This window comes from Camelus dromedarius, chromosome 2 (assembly GCF_036321535.1).
Source record: "Camelus dromedarius isolate mCamDro1 chromosome 2, mCamDro1.pat, whole genome shotgun sequence".
NCBI lineage: Eukaryota > Metazoa > Chordata > Mammalia > Artiodactyla > Camelidae > Camelus > Camelus dromedarius.
The window spans coordinates 59154361-59177924 of NC_087437.1; the positions used below are offsets into that span (position 1 = coordinate 59154361).

At 43.3% G+C, this 23564-nt stretch overlaps 1 protein-coding gene across 1 annotated transcript; it reads left to right on the plus strand.

The window, feature by feature from the left end:
* The first annotated feature begins 691 nt into the window (after positions 1 to 691).
* LOC116155803 (cytochrome c oxidase subunit 5B, mitochondrial-like) lies at positions 692 to 1111 on the plus strand. The gene has a single exon (XM_064476971.1). The coding sequence runs from the start codon at positions 692 to 694 to the stop codon at positions 1109 to 1111; it is 420 nt and encodes a 139-aa protein (XP_064333041.1).
* The last annotated feature ends 22453 nt before the right edge of the window (positions 1112 to 23564 follow it).

Below are 23564 nucleotides of genomic sequence, written 5' to 3' on the forward strand. Positions count from 1 at the left end.
AGGGGTTGTTCCCCTCTCAAACATTCCCGGAAGTGATCCTCTGTGCCCACCAAACCCTATGCCACCCCAGCCTCCCCTGCTGGGTCCACACCACTCAGAGCATAAAGACCTGAGCTCACAGGCGGGCAGAGGTTTGCCAGATTAAATTATTCTCATCCATTAGTGGGAAACGGGAGCAAGAAGAAGTCTGATGTAGTGGAAAGACCACTAGACAAGAAGTCAAAATATTTAAGTTCATTATCATAACCGACTCGCCATTTGTGAAAATGGGTAAGTGTCTGCCCCCACTGGGGCCTCGGTTCTCCCAACTGCAAAGTAAGAAAAGGCAGCATAACCCAGGGCCCCCAGGGGAGCAGCAAACACCAAACACCACCTCACAGCTTCACGGTGGGTGGGGAATCTGGCCACAGCCTGGCCGTGGGTTCAGTGCAAGGTCTCTCCTGAGGCTTCAGTCAAGACGCCCACCAGGACTCCAGTCCCCGAGGCTCAGTGGAGGGAGGAGCTGCTCCTGGGATGACTCCCCCGGCTGCGGGCAGGCTCAGAAGATCATTTCCAAGCTCACTCATGCCATTGCTGGCAGGCCTCAATTTCTCACTCCAAGGGCCTCACCCCAGGGCAGCTGGCTTCCCCAGAGCAAGTGATTCAAGAGAGAGAGGGATGGTTCCTGGAAGCGCTGGTGTTTTTAGCGGGCATGACGGCTTCAAGGTTACTTCACGGAGCTGGAGTGCTGGCCACACAGGCTCTGAGGATCCACGGTCCCAATATGGTTGTCCCTGTGTGCTCTGTGGCATCTGGAGATGGCGTTCCCACTGTTGATGGGCAGGCTACTGGGCTGGAGCGGGAGGTCATGATGGCTGCCCACAAGGGACTGGACCCATATAGTATGCTCGCCCCAAAGGTACCAAGGGTTCCACACCCAGCTGCCAGGCTCCAAGTTACCAAGGAAGACCCAAATTTAGTCCCCTCCATCACCAACAAGCAAACAGTGGGCTGTATCTGTGAAGAAGACAATAGTGCCATCATCTGGTTCTGGCTGCACAAAGGCGAGACCCAGCAATGCCCTAGATGTGGACCCCATTACAAGCTGATGCCCCACCAGCTGGCCCACTGATCCCGTGCACTCACTCACTCAAGATTTGCTGTCAAGTTTCTTCTTTCCAATAAAGACTAGCCATTACACTGGCTCCTCCTCCCATTAAAAGAGAGAGAGAGAGAGAGAGGGATGGAGACAGAGTGAGGTGGAGAACCCAGGACAGAATCGACCATCTTTTTCTCACCTAATCTTGGAAGTGACGTCTCTTTAGTTCTGCCACATTCTACTTTCTAGGGAGGTGGTCAGTAAGTCCAGTCTACACTCAGGAAGAGGGTAACTGAGCTCTGCCTCCTGAGGGGAGTCATATCAGAGAACTTGTGGCCATATACATCTTTAGAACCACCACAGGGAGTTATATTCACTAATCCCTAAAGCTGCCGGGGCCATGACTCTGGCGCCCCACCCCCGGAGCATCAGGTATGGGGACGTAAAAGGATCAGAAGTGTCTGCTGACCTTTCTCTGGGTGGGCTGTGTTCTCAGGAGAGAGGACCTGGAGAATGAGAAGGTGGGCTCCTCAGGGGGACGCTCAGATTAGGAGAGCTGTGGTCCTCATCAATGAACCGAGTGCCTTAGCGCAGCTGCTGCAAGAGTTGTGTTCACCAGTGGACAGAGCACCTGATGTGGGTGCCCCTCCCCACACCTCCAGCTGCAGACGATACAGAATGTCGGACCACCTTGATCGTCTGGAGCCTGGCAGCTGGGTGTGGAACCCTCTCCAGCCCAAAGCAGGGAAAGGCTGGCAGGGACTCCCCAGTTCTCCCTCATTCCTTCAAAGGAATGGGGATGAGAGATGCTGCGACATCAGGGGAGGAACCAGGAAGAACAGAGTCAATCCCCCTCCCATCGACCAAGAAAAGAAGGGAACAGAAATTCATTCAGAATCAAGCTCTCTTAAGGGGCCTTATTGTAGTGTGAGGTCAATAGCCTCAGCTTGGCGTTAGACGGAGTTGGGTCTGAATATTGGTTCTACCATTCCTGATGTCTCCAGGCTTGTCTCCTTATCTACAAGATGGGCGTACCAAGACAGTTCATACCACAGCGCTGAGATGGTCCATTAAGGCCCTTCGAACAGTAACAAGCACATAATTAGTACTCATAAATAAAAAACATTATTGTTAATATTAGGATTACAAACGACTTCAAAGCTTATCCAGTTCAACTGTGCACCTGGCATGGGAATCCCCTCCAATTTATGATGACCGATGACAGATGGTTCTCGGGGCACTAACTGAATACTTTGAGAGCCAGGGAGCTGACTACCTGCCCTGACATCTGTGGACCCACAGGTGAACAGCTCACCCGGACTTAGAGTCAACCACAGACCACAGTGCTGACCCACAGGTGGACAGCTTGGACCAGACCTGGAGCCACCGTCAGCTTCTCTGTGGCTGCCCCCTTCACCTCCATTCCTTTTGTGTCCCAACAGCAAACAATAGTTTTGAATTTCAAACAGCCCGTAAAGAAGAAATGAAAATACTCTCCCATCTTAGCTTCAGTAAAGCCTCACTGACAATCCCCAAAGCATTTAACTTATCCCCACCTGCATCTTGTTTCATTTTAAAGCTAAATCACAATTGAAACATTTGGTCTAAAACCCTGTGTGCTAAAGTGCGAAGTGCTAAAGTGATGGGTAAGGAAGACATTTGTCCAGAAGGCTAACTAGTTCAGACTGGGAGTGTGTGGGTGAGTCTGGATATTTGGGAGGGAGAGTGTTGTCTGTGTGTTTATAAGTAGAAGGGTGCATGTGTGTATGCATACGTGGGAGTGAGTGGCATGGGTTGTTACGTGCATACGTGTGTGCGTGTGGCAGTGGGGGTGGTGTGGGGGGGGGGAGAGGAACTCATACCTGCGGATGTGGGTGTGGGTGTGGGTGTGGTGAGGCCCATGTTGATGATCTCTGGCCAGGATATGACATCCTCCAACTGCAAAGCAGTCACAAATTTGGGAGCACATTTCTCTTCCTGCCAACACTGTCCTCAGGAAGCTGTACTGGTCAGCCAGGATTTGAGATTTCTGTCATTGAGGCCTCTGGACAGACCACCATTCCAGAGGTCAACACAGAACACAAACTCATGAAATAAAATCACACCTAAAACCTCAAAGGCGTAAGACAAGAGGGTGTTGATAACCCCACGGGAAGATACAAAGGCTCAAAGTCCTGCAACCCATACCTTTTGGAAAGACAGGAGGCTCAGCTCCTCCCCCACCCCAAATTCCCAGTTCGAATTTTTAAAATCAGCCTTATAAGCAAACATCTGCCACTCTCCATCTTCTGAATGAAGGGTGAAGATCAGGATAAGGAATCTTTGTGTTTTCATTAGGTATTTTAGCAAATGCAATGAGGACATTCAGATTCGATTTCCCTGTTTTGTACACACACAGAAGTCTGTGCTAAGAGGATTACTTTCCTGGAGCCACATCCTTCCTAAAGGCCCCGGTCAAAGGAGACTCTTGTTAAACAGCATTTTCTCTAATTCCTCTGGCTTTCTTCCTTGCCTCAACGTGCAGACATCTCGCCTGCTCCTAAATCCACCCACCTCCCAGACTTATGGATAAAGACGCTCGGGCCGCCCCATTCCCCTCCCACCCCTGGGTCCTTCATAATGCTGAACATTAGCACTTGGTTCAGCAGCATCCGAAAGGGAAAGGGCAGCTTTATCCAACCCTCGACGCCCCCTCGACACCCCCATAGAAAACTGTAGCCTTTTCGCCTCTGCTCCAGTGAATGGCTCTTGGAGGGTTTTCATTAGGGCTGGGTCTGCTGGTGCAGAAAGCCTCACAGATGTTGACATTTTTTTCATCCCTGGGTTAAGATGTCTTCCATAAGCTTTTATTCCCCATTTGTTACTTCTTTATTATCCGGGAGGTTTTGCCGCCTCCCTCTTCTCATTTCTCTGAAGAGAGCAGCGGTGGCTGAGCCGGTCATTATCCCGGCCCTTTTCTCTGGTATCCAGAGGCAGCCAGGGCCTCGGGCCCCATTGTGGGGGGACAGCGGGGAGCTGAGGCTGGCCGGTCACTCCTCAGACCCTTTTGTGCAGCCGCCCCTCCTCCCCGCAGCTTGGCTTGGAGATGTGAAAGGTCAGGGCAGTGCCAAGCTCCCATACCTGAGCTTTTGTTGGGGGCTGGAGGCAAATGATTCCAGAAGCAATTTCTTGGAAAGCAGCCTAGAGACCCTCTCCTCCCTATGACTGTGCACAGCTGTACCACATCCCTTGGGGCTGGGGGTGAGAGCACAGGGGGATTTGTAAATGTCATCTGTATCCTGAAATCCCTAAGAAAAAAAATTTCCACCCAGAGCATGGCTCAGATGTGAATTTGAATGGAAACCTGAAGTCTCTGAGATGCTGAGAAAAGTGTTTGGTGATAAACAGAAAGAGTGGTCCATTGGTTTTAGCAATCCTTTGTCCCCAGTCCTGGTAGCCTGGGGCCTATCTGCAACCTCAGTTTCCTCATCTGTCAAATGGGAATAATACACCCTCCTCTGCCTACTTCATACAGTTATTCTGGTTATTCCATGGATCTAATGAGGTGAAATAGAAACTTGTTTTTCCAGCCTAAAAGATTCTATACAGTATCTCGCTCTGTAGTGGCTGTGTGGAGCCTGACGTGAATATAAGACATCAAGTAATGCAGACTAATTTTTCTGAAAATTATAGAGCCGAAGTGCAGGCAGATTTAAGAGCCTTGAGGTGTCTGATTCCAAGCACTGTGCAGGCTTGATGCCCTGAGGGTGAGGGGAAGTCTCAGGGCAAGACAGGCTCTGACAGTGGCAAATCCTCTGGGCGTGATGTTGCACTCCTGAGAAGGCAGCTCTGTGAGGCTGGCTGGGGAAATCTGTGTGTGTGTGCTTCCACATAGGGAAAGATGAAAAAGGCCCCAGGGTGCTCGCTGATTACCAGCTTAATAGGAGCCAGTTACAACAGGACTGGAAGACATCAATAGGAACCTAAGCTCCCTTGAGGACAGAAAGGGGCCTCTAGGCTGCCCAGGCCTTGTCCCAAGTGTTGGGCCTTTTCTGGACATCACATTGTAAGGAAGCGATGTAGGCACAGGATCTGGCTCAAGGAAATGAGATCAGAATCATGACAGGACTAGAAATCCCACACTTCAAAGACTGGTTGGAGGAGCTGAGGCTGCCTCCCCCTTAAGAGTTCAGTAGCATCTGTGGGAAAGGGGAATTGGGCTCATTCTGTGTGACCTTGAGGGTTGGAACTGGGATTGAGGCATGAAAGCGGAAATGAAGATGTTTTGAGTATATCAAAGGAAAACATTTCAAATGGTCATCAGAATTGTCTAAAATGGAGTGGGCTACTTTATGAGGTAGTGAGCATTCTATCACTGAGTGGGATTTGGGGAGAAGATTCATCTCCAGAGCATTAATTTATAGCTCACTCCGTGTCAGGCCTGGCAAGTTCTTTCCAATACTGAAATTCCTGTCTCCGTTCTTTGCATTTATTAAGAAATCTATCATTCATTTTCTAGTGATTAAGTTAGATACAGTCAACTTCCACTTCCCTTAATGGTTGAGTAATATCATACTCAGTGCACAAAAGTGAAAAAAAGCAGGTAGAATATGATGGAGAGCCCACACCCTGAAGAGCAAATGCCCGTATCTGCAGCTTTGGTTGAGGCCAGATGCAGCTGGCACAGTGTACAGGGTGGTATAGGGATGGGGGAGGGTGGGTATTGGTGAGGAAAAGAAAAACAACAACAACAATTTTTCTGGCTTTGGAACCAATGAAACCATGACAGTGAAGAGAACAAGGTAAGACCCTGAAGGGAAACAAGCACAAAAAAGGTCCCCAAAGTCTGCCTGTCCATATCTCTGTCTGAAGCCTGAACCATACATACACAGAGAAGATGCAAAGCAGCTAAGCTATCGGAGAAAGATCTGAATTGGTATTGTCATCACTGCTGAAGAAACAGAGTTTATAGTTTGAATTCAACCAAGATAATTGCCTGAAAAAACAAAAGAATTAATATCCATCAGAGAAAAATACTAAAATTCAGAATCTGTACAACTTAACATGCATAAAGTCCAGAACATTATCCAAGATTATTTAACATACATATAACCTGGAAAATAGAACACACTCTCAAGATCAAAGAACATCAATTAAGAAAACCGCAAGTTGACCCAGATGTTATAATTAATAATAATTTTTAGCATGTATTATTACTGTGTTCAGTGAATAAAAGAAAATATGCTTGCAATGAAAGAATAAATAAGAAACCTCAGCAAAGAAATGAAAATTAAAAAAATGGAAATTCTAGAATTGAAAAATACAATATCTAATTATTTTTAAAAAATCACTAGATGAATGGAGATGGCAGAGAAAAGAGGAAGTGAACTTGAAGATGAAACAATAGAAATTATCCAATTTAAAGAACAAAAGGAAAAAAAGAGTGAGAATATACATACAACTTAGCAGAGTCTCAATACACGTAGTCACAGAAGAAGAAGAGAAAGAAGAGCAGAAAAAAGAAATTAATGGCCAAAATTTTCTCAAATGTGATGAAAGATATAACTTTACAGATTCAAGATGTTCAATGAATGACAAACAGTAAGTTTCTTTATGTATATAAAGAAAACTTACTATTACTATGGTGTGACTCATTAAGTCACACCACAGTCAAGTGTTGAAAGAGAAAATCTTGAAAGAATCAGAGAAGATGACACATTATATGCAGAAGAACAACAATCCAATTAAGAACTGATAGCTCATCAGAAATTACGTAGTCCAGAAGAAAGCAGAACAAACTTTTAAGTGCTAAAATTGAAAAAACAAAGAAATTCTATCAATCCAGTAAGAAATTTTCTAGAAGAATCAAAAGGAAATAGATTTTTCAGATAAAAGGAAACTAAACAAATTTGTCACCAACAGACCTGCAGTACAGGAAATGCTAAGAAAGTTTTCCAAACTGAAAGGAAATGATACCAAATGGGAACCCAGATCCTCAGAAAGGAAAGAACATTAGAAATGGAAAATACCTGGATAAATAGAAAACTCTATTTTTTTTCCTCTTAACTTCTTTATAAGATATATGACTGCTTAAAATAGAAATTGTATCACTGTCTTGTGTGGTTTATAATATATGTAGATGTAATATATATAATAACTATGGCATAGGAATAGAAGCATGTGAAAATATAAGGTTGCAAATTTTCTCCTTTTTGCATGAAATATTAACTCTAAGCAGACTGTGAAAAGTTAAAGATACATTATATATTAGAGAAAACATGAGGGAAAAATATTAAAGAATTCTAGCTAAAAGTCAATATGTAAATTAAAATGGCATTCTAAAAGTTATCCAAATAATCCACAAAAGGCAGGCAAGGAGGAAAACAAGCCAGTAGGAACAGAGAGAAAACAAAGTTATAGGCCTAAACCCAACTGTATTAATAATTACATTAAGATTTAATGGAAAAAATAATCTAAGTAAAAGGCAGAGTTGGTCAGAATGGATAAAAATAAAAGCAAGACCCAACTATATGCTGTTTATAAAATATATATATACTTTAAATATAAATATAAAGATAAAGATAGGCTGAAAGTAAACTGACGGTTTAAAAGTCTATCTTTGTCATGCAAACAATAACCATAAGGAAGTCTGAGGCACTCTATTAACATCAGATAAAATAGGTGTCAAGATAAAATAGATAAGGCAAAAAAATAAACAAATAAAAAGAGGCATTTCATGATGATGAAGGATCAATTCAACAAGAAGGCTTGACAGTCTTAAGTATATACGTACCTCATAACAGAACTTCAAAATATGTGTGGAAAAATTAACAGAATTAAAGGGAGAGATGGATAATTCCATGATCATAGTTAGAGGCTTTAATATCCCACTCTCAGCAAGAGATAGAACAATTAGACAAATAAAATCAACAAAGAAACAGAAAATCCAAACAATTTCAACTACTCTGACCTAACTAATATTTGTAAAATGCTATATCCAATAACTGCAAGAATGCATATTCTTTTCAATTGTACATGGTCTATTCATTAGGAATCACATCCTGAGACACAAACAAGTCTCTGCAAATTTTAAAAGATTGAAATTATATAGATTATGTTCTCTGACTACAGTGGATTTAAATATGGGTTCAGTAACAAGAAGACATCTAGGAAAACCCCAAATATTTGAAAATTAAACAATACATTTTAAAATAATCCGTGGTTCAAAAAATAAATCACAAGGGAAATATAAAATACTTTTAAAGGAATGAAAATTAAAATACACTATATTAAAATCTGTGACGTGCACTATGCTTATATTAGAAAAGAATAAATACCTAAAATCAACGATCTAGCTTTCTGTCTCATAAATTAGAAAAAGAAGAGCAATTAAACCCAAATTAAGTACAGTTGACCTTTGAACTATGTGGGGGTTGGGGGGCACCAATCCTCATTGCAGTAGAAAATCTACATATAACTTTTAGTAGTCCCTCCATATATACTCAGTTCTTCCATATTCATGGTTCTGCATCCACAGGTTCAACCAACTCAGGGTCCTGCATTACTGTAATATTTACTATTGAAAAATATCCACATATAAGTGGACCCACACAGTTCACACCTGTGCTGTTCAAGGGTCAACTGTATGAGGAAGGAAATAATAAAGATAAGAGCGAAAATCAATAAAATACATAATGGACAAACAATTGGGAAAGCTCAATGAAACAAAAACTAGTTTTCTAAAAAGATCAATAAAATTAACCTCTAGCTAAGCTGATCAAGAAACAAAGAGAAGACATAAATGATCAATATCAGAAATAAAAGAGGTAACATTAGTATAGAAACTACAGACATCAAAAGGCTAACAGGTTTTATTATTAATAACTTTATGTCAATGTATTTGACAAGTTAGATAAACTAGATAAATTCATTGTAAGATACAAATTACCAAAACTGACTCAAGTGGAAGTAAAATAATTAAACAGCCACATATCAACTAAAGAAATTAAACTTGTCAATAACAACTTTTCCCTTAGAAAATCTCAGGCCCAGACAGCTTCACTGGTCTATTATACCAAGTTTAAATAGAAGAAAAATTGCCAATCCTACATAAGCTTCAAACACTGGAGGAGGAGAGAACACATTTCAACCCATCTTAGGAGGCCATATTACACTGACACCAAAATCAGACAGAGAAATCACAAGAAAAGAAAGTACAGACCAATATCCCTCATGAACATAGGCACAAAAATCAAAATTTTGGATGACAAAATCCAATAATATGTTCAAAAAGGATAATACGTCGTGACCGTGTAGATTTAACAAAGGAATGCAATATTGGTTTAAATTCAAAAATCAATCAATGTATTTCACCATTTGATAATGCCACTGAATACAGAAAAAGCATTTGATAAAATCTGTGATTTTAAAAACCTCTCCAAAAAATAGGAATAGAGGTGAAACTCCTCAACTTGATAAAGAAGTTTTGTTTTGTTTTGTTTTAACCTTCAGCTAACATCATACTTGATGGTGAGAGACTGAATACTTTCCTGCTAAGATCAGGAACAATGCAGGAGTGTCTACTCTCACCCCTGCTGGTCAGCATCGTACTGGAAGGTCTAGTCAAGGGCAATAAGGTAAGAAAGGGTAATAAAAGACATACAGATTGAAAAGGGAAAAATAAAAGTCTCCCTATCTGCAAATGACATGTTCATCTACTAGAAAAATCTAAGAAATCTACCAAAAAAAAAATTCTTAGAAGTAGTAAGTGAGTTAAGCAAGGCTGTAGGATACAAGATAAAGATTGAAAAAACAACTTTATTTCTTATACTAGCAATGAAGACATGGACGCTGAAATTTAAAATGTAAAACCATTTTATAATTACAAAAAATAATAAATACTTAGATATAAATCTAACAAAACATGTACAACATTTACATGCTGAAAACTTCAAATGCTGATGAAAGAAATCAAAGAACATCTAAGTGAACAGAGAGACACACTACACTCATGGATAGGAAGACTCAACATAAAATAAGTTTATACTCCCCAAATTGATATACAGGTGTAATAATATTTCTATCAAAATCCCAGCAAGACTTTGTGTAAAGTTGGACAAGCTTATTCTAAAATTTACATGAAAAGGCAAAGGAACTAAAACACTTTTGAAAAAGAATAAAGTGGGAGAAACCATTCTGTCTGATTTTTAAGACTTATTATACAGTTAAAATAATTAAGAGGAATAGATACATAGATCAGTGGAGCAGAATACAGAACCCAGAAATAGGCCCACACAAGTAGGGCCAACTGATTATTAACAAAGTTTTAAAAGCAATTCAATGGAAGAATAGTCTTTTTAACAAATGAGGCTACAGCAAATGAATATTCAATGAATATTCAAAAAAACCCTTAATTTCACACTTTTTATAAAAATAAATTTTAAATGGATCATAGATTTAAATATAAAACATAAAATCATAAAATTTTAGACAATAACAAGCAAGAAGATCTTCAAGATTTCAAGACGTAGGATCTGGTGAAGAGTTCCTAGACCAAAAGCATAAAAGCATGAAAGAAAAATTGATAAATCTGACTCAAAATTAAAAGCTTTTGCTCTGCAAAAGACCCCCTTAAGAGCATGAAAAGACAATCACAGACTGGAAGGAAACATCCGCAAACCTACATCTAAAAAATAATTTGTATCAAAAATCATATATAAAATTTTTTTTTATTTTAATTATATATAAAAACTCTCAAAACTCCACAGTAAAAACAAACAGAAAACAATCCAATTAAGAAATGGTCAAAAGACTTGAAAAGAGGTTTCACTGAAAAGGACATACGGATGCAAATAAACATAGGAAAAGGAATTGTACATCATTAGCCATTAAAGAGTTGCAAAATGAGAGCATAATGAGATACCAGTATATACCTATTAGATCTAAAATTTTAAAAATAGTCACAATATCAATTGCTGGCAAGGATGCAGAGAAACTGGATCTTTCATACATTGCTGGTGGGGATGTGAAATGGTACAACCACTCTAGAAAACAGCTTGGCAGTTTCTTTAAAAACTAAACACACACTTACCAAACCACATAGCAATTGCACTGGTAGGCATATATCCTAAAGAAATGAAAACCTATGTCAACACAAAAACCTATACATGATTGTTCCTAGCTACTTTCTTTGTAACATCCCCCAATTAAAAACAATCAAAATCTCTCTCAGTAGGTGAATGTTTAAGCAAACAGTGGTATATTCATACTACAGAATACTGCTCAGCAATAAAAAAGAATTATATATTTATACATGCAACCATTCTGATTAATTTCAAGGGCATATACTGAGTGAAAAAAGCAAGGCTCCAAAGATCACATGTTGTATGATTCCATGTATACAACATTCTTGAAATAATAAAATTATAGTGATAGAAAACAGATTAGTGGTTGCCAGAGGTTAGGGATGGTGGGAGAGGGGAATAGGTGTGATTATAAAGAAGCAGCACAAGGGAAATCTTTGTGGTGATGGAATAGTTCTGTATCTCAATTGTGGTGGATGTTACAGAAATATGTACATAGGGTAAGATGCACACACATTGTATCAATGTCAAATTCCTGGTTTTAATATTGTACTATAACCATTGGGGGAAACTGGATGAAGAGTGTATGAGTCCTCTGTTCTACCTCTGTAACTCCCTGTGAATCTATTACTATTTCAAAATAGAAAGTTTAATGAAACAGCTATTGCGTTTCTACATACAAGTAATGACCAACTGGGAAATTAAAAAAAAAAACAAACTTCCACTTACAAACAGTATAAAAAACACTTAGGAATAAACTTAAAGAAAGGTGTGCCAGACCTTTACTCTGAAAACTACAAAACAGTATTAAGGGGAATTAAAGAAAATGTAAATAAATGGAGAGGTATAGCATGTTCATAGATTTCAAGATGCAATGTTGTTAAAATGCTGATTTTCTCCAAACTGATCTATAGATTTAATGCAAGCCTGATCAAAATCCTCACAAGCTTGCTTTGAGGAAATTGGTAAGTGGATTCTAAAATTATATGGAAAAGCAAAGAATCAAAAATAGCCAAAATAATCTTTAAAATATAAACAAGCCTTGAAGAACTTGCATTCCCTGATTTCAGTAATCAAGTAATCAAGTCTCTACGGCATTGGCATAATTACAAACATAGAACTCAACGGAACATTACAGAGTCCAGGAAAAGACTTGCACTTACACAGTCGACTGAGTTTTTATAAAAGTGCCAAAGTACTTCAATGGGGAATGGGTAGTCTTCTTAAGAAATGATATTGGATATCCGCATAGGGGGAAAAAACCTGAATCTTAAACCTTACCTCACACCATATACAAAATGATGAAAATGGATCATAGACATAAAACACAGAACTAAAATAATAAAATTTCTAGAAGAAAATCTTTGTGACATTGTGTTGGCAAAGATTACCAAAACATGACACAAACACATGAATTATAAAATATCTATATAAAACAGACTTCATTGATATAAAAACTTCTGTTCATCTAAGGACACATTTTAAAAGTGAAAAGACAAGCCACAGACTAGGAGAAAATATTTGTAAAATACATACCTGGAGAAGGACTTATATCCAGAATAATAAGAAAGCAAACAATGCAATAAAAAATGGGCAGAAGATTTGAACAGACACCTCCTCAACAAAGATACATGACCAGCCAATATAGTCATGACTAGTCATCAGGGGAATTAAAACCACGATGAAATACCACGACATACTCACCAGAGTAAAACTGAAAAGTCAACACTAGGCATTAGTGAGAATGGGGACTGGACTCACACACCTCTAGTAGGAACACACAATGGCACTTTGAAAAAGTGTTTGACAGTGTCTTACAAAATTAAGTGTACACCCATCACACAACCCAGCAATTTCACCCACAGGTATTTACCCAAGAGGAGTAAAAATATGCGTTTACACAAAGACTTGTAATTGACTGTTATAGCAACATTATCCATAGCTACATATTCTTAACAGCCCAAATCTTGAAAGAACCCAAATGTTCATCAATGAGTGAACAGACAAATAAATTGTAGAGATCCCATGAAATACTACTTGGCAATAAAAAATAAACAAAATATTGATACATGCAACAACATGGATGAATCTCAGAAACATCATGATGAGTGAAAGAAGTTAGATATAAACGGCAACGTACTGTATCATATCATCTATATAAGATTCTAGAAAAAGCAAAGCTATAAATACAAGATTAGCAGCTGCCTGGAGCAAGGGGTCTAGGGAGGATTTTGGCTGTGATGGGGCATGAGGAAACTTTTGGGGATGATGAAAATGCTCTATATCTCGATTGTGGTAGTAGTTACACAACTGGACACAACTGCCAAAAACTCATCAAACTACATCCATAAAATAAGTAAATATTACTGTGTAAATGATACCTCAATTTAAAAAGTGCTTTGACCTAAAACATTAAATATAGTTCTGGGTAACTTTTTACCATCATGAACTGCTTCCACACTGAAAGGAGCCAAAAGCAAGAGAACAAAATACATAGGAACGTCACATGATAGTAGGTCCTGCACCCTTATCTCAGGTTTTCTGAAATATTAAAAAGAGTCAAAGAGCCTTGTTTACTACTTTTGGGACTCTCTGGTGGTCCGGGGACCCACACGAAGAACTACAGGAAGAGATGCCATCCCTGGTCACAGCGTTCTTGAGTAAATGTGTAAATACAGACTTGAGAAATAGGACCTTTGCCACTGGGTCCTTGTCAGAGTGTGAATGAAGTTCGTATCTTCTTGTGGAAGTAAACCAGTGGAGATTAGTGCAAGGGTATTTTTGTGAGGTTAGGCTCCTGAGCAGAGCTGCCTTCCCGCTCACTTGGCCAGGAACCATTTCTGCAAGGATTCCCTAAAGTCACTTAGGAGGCAGCAAAGGAATGCTTTATTTGGGCAGGACTGAGTCACTTAAAAAGGAGTCCTAATTAAACTTACATTTAAATTGACAATCACATTGGAACAGTTTTTCAGATTTTCAAATTGGCTGCGATCCAAGGTGAACCAAAAATGGATTTGGTTTAAATAAACATGAAAAGGAATGATTTCATCTTCTCCCTCACTCCCACTATCCCTTCACATCACCCTCTGACACTTTGAGGGGCAGGGTAACTGCAATTCAACATTTAACGCATAAATAATTGCACACCAGCAGTGGTGCTAGGGACAGGCCACCAAGAGAAATCAGATGTGGTTTCTGCCCCTGAGCAGCTCACAGAGTAGCAGGGAGAGAGGTGTGTGCACAGCAAATGCTAACACAAAACTGACCTACTGGGACAAAGGGCAGGACATTGTTTTACGGTGGGGGTTGGGAGCAGGCAGTTCTGACTGAGTTAGGAGTTTGAAGACTGTAGCCTCACACAGGAGGTCACTGCAGAGGCCCTTGAAGGATGAGACAAATTTAATAAGCAGGGAAGGTGGAGAGACAGTGGGCAGAACCTCATGTGATGTTTGAGGGAGCCCCAACTATTCTGGTGGGGCAGCAGCTTAGGGGCAGACAGGTGGGAAAGTAAGGGATGAAGACCATTCGCCCTATATTTTAGCTCTTTGCTGATTATCTCCGTGCTAGGGCACCAGGGCCCCAGCCCCGCCTATGTCCACAGGGCCACCCCCCCCCCCTCAGGAGATGAGATCAAGCTGAGCACCCCAGCACTGCTCATTCAGAGGGAGCAGCCAGATGTTAGCTCCAAATGATGATCCTCTTTTGAGCCAGATTATCTGAACTGGATCCACATACTCAGGTCTACAAGGCCACGAAATTTCCCTAACGTGCTCGTTCAGGCTCCAGTTAAATGGGTGATAATAGTCCTTACTGAGTGTGTGTGTATACGTGTGTGTATACGCGTGTATGTGTGTGTGAACGTATGGTGTAAACCTACCTAGCAGCTTACTCCTTATTTAAAAGCACTTTCTCTCCTGTTAATCAGTGGATTTTACCAGTGCTCCCATGAGTTAGAGTCAAAGAAAGTGTACCCCATTTTACAGGTGAGGAAACAGGCTGGAGCTGCCATGGGTTAAGGTCAATATCTCCTGTCACTAAAATCGAGATAAAATATGAAAAACATCTGAAGGGCTGGGGAAGAAGTGATTTATCAGCAGGTTTCTATGCATGTTTTCAGGGTGTGAGCCCTTCATCAAAATATCAAAAAGTCCAGTTTCCTGTGGACTTCAAAAAAGTCGATTTTGATCGGATCAATCAGCCACACAGAGTATTAAGTAGTCGTCTCTTCTGGCTTTTCCTGCTAAGGACTGTGACATTCACATTCAGTGGTCAATTTGTTCTCAGGATGTAATGCTCTTACATTAATGCTAATTAATCACTCTCCTCTCCTCTCCCTCTTTGTGACATTGAGTCACAGAGCACTGATGCTGGAGGGACAGTAGAGGCACTACTACTGTGGTTTTAAAGGTTATTAATTCACTGATCAGCACTTATCATCTCATTGACTCCTTAGCTGTGAAGTAGCTCAGCCTGGATCAGTGTTCCCATCTTACAAGTGAAATAAGCACAACAGACAGAGGCTGAGCCACCTCCCCAAGTCGTAGATTAGGCCTCCATCACTCATGCCCTCCTAGCCAATGTTCAATCCACTACACCAAACCCCCTCTCCTTCCACCCTGCAGATTAGATGAAAATATATCCCTGAACTTCACAAATGGGGAAACCGCAGCTCAGAGAGGAGGAGAGGTCTGGCTGGCCTTCATGGCCTTCTGAAGAGCTCCCTTCCTCTCACCGTCCCTAGAGAGAGGGAGAAACACAAGTATTTCCTTTATGCCAACATGCGGGTTGTTGCATGTCAGCTACCCCACCCCCCACCCCCCACCCCCATCTTAACCTAAATATGACTGCAGGCCTGTATCAAAAGGAAGGGGAGAGTGTCCACCTACGCATTCACGGTAGCTGGCCACATTGTGCTGTCCTGGCCACAGCCGGCCCGCTCCAGGGCATTCTCTTGAAACACATAATAGCATCCCCCACCCCCAGCCCCAGCTCCTGCTGACAGGCAGGCTCTGAAGCCAGCAGGCTGCAGCCTGAAGCGGCTCCCAGCAGGAGCTGGAGGAGGCCGACAAGGTTACAGGTGCTTTTCATCCAGCCTCGCAGGAGAGCACCAACTTCCTGCTGCTAGAAATTTGTCTGCAAATTTTTGTCTTCATTCAAATCGATGGATGGAGGCCTGGAGACACAGGGTGATATGATAACTTGATTAAGCCCCGGGACAGATGACACGCTAGCTCAAAGGCCATGTGCTCTCCTCCTTAACCTCTCCAAGGGAGACTGCAGGCTTTGCTGGTAATTGGCCCATTGTCCCTTCCACCGTGCTTCCTACAGAAGCCCACTAATCGCCATGGCCCTGGGCTCCTCTCCGCAGCAGCCTTAAATACTCTCAGACCCATCAGACACAGTGTGCTGTGAAAAATACCTGTGCAATGTGACATACCAGAGTTGCGATTTGAGAAGCCAAAAATGACCTTTACTGGAAACAATTACTTAGTGCGATGCCCTTCCATCCTCCTGTCTGGGTGTAAATTGCAACACATTTAGGGATGAAAGCCTGAGATGGTTTTGTTTAAAAATGGGTTCAAACTTTTGGAATATTTTCTTCTCTTGGGGAAATAACCCCCCTATCTTTTATTTTTATCCAGCGTAGTGTCTCCTGTTGGACTACACATTATTGAGAGTGGTTTTGATCAACCATTTCCAGATACTCAGGCATACACTGGTGTAAGCCTGCCTTAGGGGAGACAAAGTTTGTATGTCATTCATTGCTCCTGAAACAGATGTAAGGTTCAGGTCTGCCAAAGGAGGAGAGAGCACTAAACAGAATAGGATGGATGAATGGATAGACAGATAGGTTGTTGACCATGGTGATAGTTTTTTTTTTCCACTCTTTCAAAATCTTCCATCAGTCTTTGTTCACTGATAGGCTTAAGGAATTTTAGAGCTGAGAGGGAGTTCAAACGAATCTCCTCAATCCATTTTCTTTAGTAGTATTCTAAAGGAATAAAATTCACTATTGTTAGCTCAGCGGCTCAGATGGGTTCTTTTTGAGATGTCAAGAAACAGCTGTTAGGCACTTGAAAATAAGCAAAGTACACCATTAAAAGTTAAAGAAATGCTATTTTTAAATTTTCATTCATTATGATTTATTGCCTGGATCTCCCTATAAGAAAGAGGGCTACGGTATGCCAACCTCACCGTTTCTGTTTTTGTCATGAGAATGGAATGTCTTTTGAACTACTAAAGTAGATAATTCCATGCCTAGAAGAAAAACAAGAGAGGGGGAAGCGCGGGAGAAACAAAAAAAGATCCTCTCATTTCCCAATAATTGCTAAGGCCAGGAATGTGCCACAGCGGGGCTCAGGACCACGCGGCGAGGCGCCCCACCGTGGTGCGCGCGCCTCATCCCCCTGGTGCCAGGCGGGGGACTGGGAAGCCGCTTCGGCCATCTGCCCAGGACCCACAGGCCCAGCATTTGCGCCTTCCTGCGACGGAGAGCTGTGTTTTTTCATCTTTGTTGTTTTAATGTTGGCCTCCTGGCCCCTAAGGGCGGCGCGCGTCCCGTGTGCTGTACCGCGGCCCTCGCTGCGCCCCGAGCCTCCGAGCCTCCGGCCAGGCCGCGGCTGGAAAGGCCTCTCTAAAGGGGGCGTTTCGCTCGGCCCACGGCGCCGCCGGCCTTTGTCCCCTCTCGCCCCGCACGGGGGCTGAGGAAGGGGCTTTTTAAATAGTAGCCCGGGAACAAAGGGGGCCCAGGCGCCCGGCTTCATTACGGGCTCATCGGCCACACCAGCGGGCCCGCCCCTCGTCCGCTCCACCGCGGCCACCACCCGCCCCTCCCCGCTCCGCTCTCACCGCCTACCGCTTTGCACTCCGGCCCAGCCGCACCCCACCCGCCCATCCGCTGCCCTTCTTTTCTCTCTTCTCCTCCCACCCTACCCGCCTCCCTCCCGTTCTCTCCTCTGGTCTCCTCCAGCGCTCTCCTCCCTTCCCCGCCCCCCCCCCCAACCCCGCTCCTGGCGCGCCGCAACCTCAGGCCCCTGAGATGCTCCCACCTCTGGCGTGTCCTTTTCCCAGTGGGGAAGCTCTTTGGAACTGAGGGAGAGGGAAGGATTCAGCCTTAACCGCCTTGAGGGGCCACGTTTGGAAGATCTTGCCTGACTACTCTCTGACCCTTCTCTGCCATCGGCCAAACAGACTTGGCTGACTGCAACCAGGAGTGGGGCATCCGAGGGCCAGGACTGTGACGCGAAATAGACATTAGTGTAACTTCAGGTATTCTCTCTGGGCCTCTCGTTTTGAGGGTGAGCAACAACGTATGTGACGCTCTTCTTTCTAGGAAGTGGTGCTGAAATCCTACTTATATTCCTTTAGAGCATGGAACCAGCTACACCCAAGAGCAGCCGCTTTGGAAAGTGCCTCTGAAGCGATGGGGGAAAAGGGGGTAAACAGCACACCAGCCAAGTTCCTGGTGCCCTTCCCCTGATTGAATGCTTGCTCCAGACTCCTATCCTGCTGCTCCCCTCTCCCCCACCAAGCTGCTCTTCAGAGGGACCTACAGAACTGGTGGCACACCCTCTGGGCAGGCGCTCCAGGAGTCAAATCCAGAGTCTTTGGAGAACGGCCCAAAGGCGTTCCAAGACGCTGTGATGCATAAGGCATTTGGCCTGACAAGCCAAATGCACCATTTCATGGAAAGCCAGGAAGCAGTAGGAATAGACAGATCATCATGGGTGGCAGGGAGGGCAGCTCCAGACTGAACTCCTTTCTCACAGGGGATCTGGCCAGCGCCCATAGGACGTGGGTGAAAGAACATTCACCGTTAGAATAAAAGCACAGCCTCCCATGGGAACTTCCCAAAGGGTCAAAGAGCTCCCACTCCAGCTCCTCAGTGCTGTCCTGGGGCTATTTAGAAGGCCGCCTGTATTGGTGCCTACCCAGAGGACTGGTGATGACGTTGGATGATCAGCCTGGGCAGGACAGGTGGGAAACACAAACTCACGAGCAGCTGCGAACAGCTATGCATCCTGCCCGGCATCCCAACAGAAGACTCCCTTCTCACTGGGACTGAGCAATGAGGAAGGGAAGACGAGTTGTTTCAGAGGAGATCAGATAGCAATTCAAGCTGGGGATGGGAAAACCTCATCCAGGTCCCAGCCCACAGCCTGATGAGGACTACCCTCTGGGAGCAATGAGGGAAAGTGTAGGACAGTGGCTACCTGTGGCCCTTCAGACAGGTTAGTGCACTCCTCGCCCCCACGCTGTGCATACCGGGCAGCCCCATACCAGGGATGCCCGCTGTTTGTAGCATGCCAGCTGTTGTCCCAAAGAGCTAGGGAAGAAGCAATAGATTGGCATTTCTGGAGCACACCGTCTTTTTCTTGCTGGATTGATTTCTGGCCCACCTGCTTAATGTCTGGATGTATTTGCCTTCTTTGAGATATATATATATATATAAACAAACTTCATGGTATTAATTTTTTATATTTTCTTTTTATTTACATTTCCTCTCTATTTTCCTACAATGATCATAAATTGTGAAAAAAATTTAATTATTAAAAAAGAAACAGGAACCCATTGGATACTCTGAGAATTTAGATATCCAGTGAATTAAACTCTTAGTTGAGACTAAAATAGACTTAAAAACTGCCCAAAGATGTTGAGGTGTTTGGGCGCTTGTGTAGAAGTGCCTGTGGGCCGCGGGTGAGGCAGGGTTGTGCACCCAGCCCTAGACCGCAGGTTTCTGCAGTGTCTCTACCTGTGTCCCCTCAGGCAACTTCACTTCTGAGAGTGAATCTTGTCCCAAAGACTCCCAGACCTGATGACTGGCAGCCAGTCTGTCCTATGTGAAGGGTGCTGTCCTAGAAGCACAAGGAGGCCTAACCCAGTCTTTCTGAGGAAGATCTACCATACGGGATTTTCCCCATGTGGTGGGTGGGATGGGGATGGTGGTGCGAATGGCAGCCATGTCGGACTGTTGGCATGCTCTTAAAACACTTCTGGTGAGCTGGCCTAGAGCAAGGTGGGCTGAGGCCCAGGATGGATGATGCAATCTGTCCCCTTCTCAGGCTGGCTTGGGAAGGAGGTGGAAGGCGTCCATAATGAGATTCCCAGCCCTGCTCAGTCAACCAGAGGTGGTGGAATTATCCAAGGGCCAGAAACTTTGCTGTGGCTGGAGCAGGATCCTCTGGGCTCTTTTGGAAGGAGAACCTGTTTAATCTGGAGCAACAGGGCCTCAGAATGAGTGGCATTTGTGTGGACCTGGGGAAGTGCTTTGAGGAGGGGGACATATGTAAATATTTATTGATGGTGGTTTTAAAAGTCTACGGAGAAATCTGCTAAATGAAATTTTTAACATACATTTCATACTCAAATGCACTGAATATAATGAAACAGTCAATTTTAAGTTTCAGGTTTTGCTTTTTGAAAACTCTATGAAAGCTTCCAAATTAATTTTGTTCAATTTCCTGTCTTAACGCAATACTTAAACGTTAACTGAATTCTTTTTGAACTCCGATTATGAACTAGTTAAAAATCTTTTTTCATTAGACTGATTTCTGAAGGCTGTAAGATTTCTTTCCAGTGGAGTAGGGCCCACCTGCCAGTTTTAGATGAATCAGTGCACTGGCCTATGGGCTGGTCTCCAGATCTCAGATTTGGTACATATGAACCAGTGTTTTAGGGTAACATTTTTTTTTTAACTTGATCTTTGGTCTAATTCACACTTTTTGGAAGCTATACTTAACACTTTGATAGGCATTCTGCATCTATGATGTTTGAATAATTGTAGATGATATTGAGCTCCTGGAACTTAAAAGAACAGAGTTACGTGACGTATCACCTTTACAGAAAAAAAGTGTATTACATATGTATATATACACGTATAAGTATATTATATATATTCTATATTATATATAATCACTATGGACTAGTCACTCCTCATTATGACTGGCATTCAAAAGCATCATCACAATTACCATTATATTCATTTAATATTAGCACTTTATGTAATATCTGCCTTACTATTTATGCACTCAGCAAACATTTATTGATCTCCTCCCATCTGCCAGGTTCTGTGCTAGGGATGGGAAGTTGAAGAGAGTGGGCCTTATTTCTGTTACTGGAGTGACATTCAGTAGAAGATAAAAACATGGAAGCAAATCGAGAGGGTAACATGTTATAAGGTTAAAATAAAGAAATGAATGAGGAGCCAAGAAGAAGAAGGTCCAACTCTGCCCAGAAGAGGGAAGAGAAAGAAGTGATGTCTTCTCAAAGGGAGCTGTTGGCACTGGGAATGGCTCCCAGCTCCCACCTGTCGCTCTCTGGGACGGTTACCACAGCCTCTCGCGTGCTCTCCCAGCTCCCACACTTAACACGAGGGATAAGAGAAGGTTCTGATGGAGTGTGGGAGAGTGTGCTCACCGCCCTGGCCTGGAGCTCTTCAGCAGGAGTGGGGAATAGCCATTCTGATTGAAAGTGACAGCCGGCCCTCTGCAAGACGTCAACAGGGACCCTCAACTGACTACCAATAAAGGAATACATTCATTTACCAAACATTAACATTATGAAGGAAGAACTTCTGCTGGATGACACTCATGAATTCTGACCCCCACCCTTGACTCGTGACCCTGAGAGTGCAGTTGCTCCTGGCTTTTGTACCTTCTGCTCCTTCTGTTTCAACCACTTAGACAAGGAACTGTCCAGGAAGCCCTCCTGATAATCCCCAACCCACTTCATTCATTCACTAGACTGAAGCTCACTGAGAAGGGGACACAGCAGTGAACAAAACTGACAAAACATCCTGCCTCCAAGGAGCTTAAGTTCTAGCGAATGGACAAGGACCAATAAGGAAGGGAAATACAGTGTGTTAAATAGTGGAGAGTTAGCGGGAGCTATCATGCTGGTGGGGAAGAGTATCGAATAACAGCGTTCAGAATTGCCACTGCATGGTGCTAATAAAAAACAGACCAACTTAGTACATTTCGAGGTTATCTTTAAATTTTCTACAGATAATGCATCTTCTTATTACCTGGACCCAGTACAGGTTCCCCATCCCCACCACTGAATTGGTATGCCACTGAATTAAAGAGTGGTAAGTGCAATGGAGAAAATAGAGCAGAGATGCGGGGCAGGGAGTGGGAGTGGGATAGGCTGCAATTTTAAATAGGGTGATCAGGGAAGGCCTTACTCAAGTGACATCTGAGTAAGGATCCTGGAGGGAAGGAGTTCCAAGCAGAAGAAACAGTAAGTGCAAAGGTCCTGAGGTAGGAGAGAGTGAGCAAGGGGGAGAGAGTAGTAGGAGATAGAGAGGTAATGGAAGGAGAGACCATATAGGGTTCTACAGGCCTTTGGGATGAATGTGGCTGACACTCTAAGTGAGATGGGAAGGAAGAGACATGATCTAACCTTTTTTAAAGGATTCCTCTGGAAGCTTTGTGCAGAATAGACTGAATGCAGGGAATGCAGGGAGGGGCATTACTGGGAAGGGTCAAAGCAGGAAGAACCAGTTAGGGGCCCTTTGGAATGCTCTAGCCAAGAGATAATGGTACGTTGTACCAAAGTAATAGCAATAAAGGTGATGAGAAGTGTCAAATTTTGAAGGTAGAGCTCGCAGGATTTGGTGACACAATCCACGTGAGATGTGAGCCTAAAAGAAGAACCAAAGAGAACTTACCATTAGCTAAGCCGGGGAACACTGCAGGCCAGGGGGGATTTGTGTGGGGCAGGGAGGGGAGTGGGGGGCAAGCAGGAGCTCAGTTCTGGAAGAGATTTGTGTTAGCTGCCAAGCAGGGATGCTAACAGGCCATGAGTTCAGAGGCTACATAACCCTAGGAGTCCATGCATGAGTCTCATTGAAAGCCACAAGCCTAGATGAGCGATGATGGATAGCGGAGAGCTGCGGGTCTGAGCCCTGATGCTCTCCTTGTACTTCCTATGTCAGGAAGACAAAGCGAAGCAAAGTGAGGACATTGGAGACCCTGACAGAGCAGTTTTGAGAGTGGCCATCTGACTGGAGTAGATGCAAGGGAGTGTGGGAGGGGAGGATGTGGCGATGACAGGTACGGACAACTATCTGAAGAGTTTAGCTGTAAAGAGGAGAGCTCTGGGACCATTTTTCTGGGAGAGGAAGCAGGGTCAAGAGAGGGTATATTTAGATGGGGGAAATGACCACGTGGCCGAATGCTGTTAAGAGAGACCCTGTAGAGAGGGAAAGGTTGGCAGCCCGAGACAGAGAGAGAGAAAGGAGGGAGACACTGGAGCGGTGTCCGTGAGGATTCAGGCAGGCGTAGGATGGTTCATGCACATGGAGGGGTTGGCCTTGGCCAGATGTGTAAAGTTCATCATAGTAACAGGACGGAGACAGAGGCAAGGGCATAGACGCAGGCTCAGGGTGGGACGGGGCAACGTGGAAACACAGATAGCTTCTGATT

What these genes read in the sequence shown, in the direction of transcription:
- LOC116155803 (XM_064476971.1), top strand. Translation starts at nt 692, where the DNA reads ATGACGGCTTCAAGGTTACTTCACGGAGCTGGAGTGCTGGCCACACAG.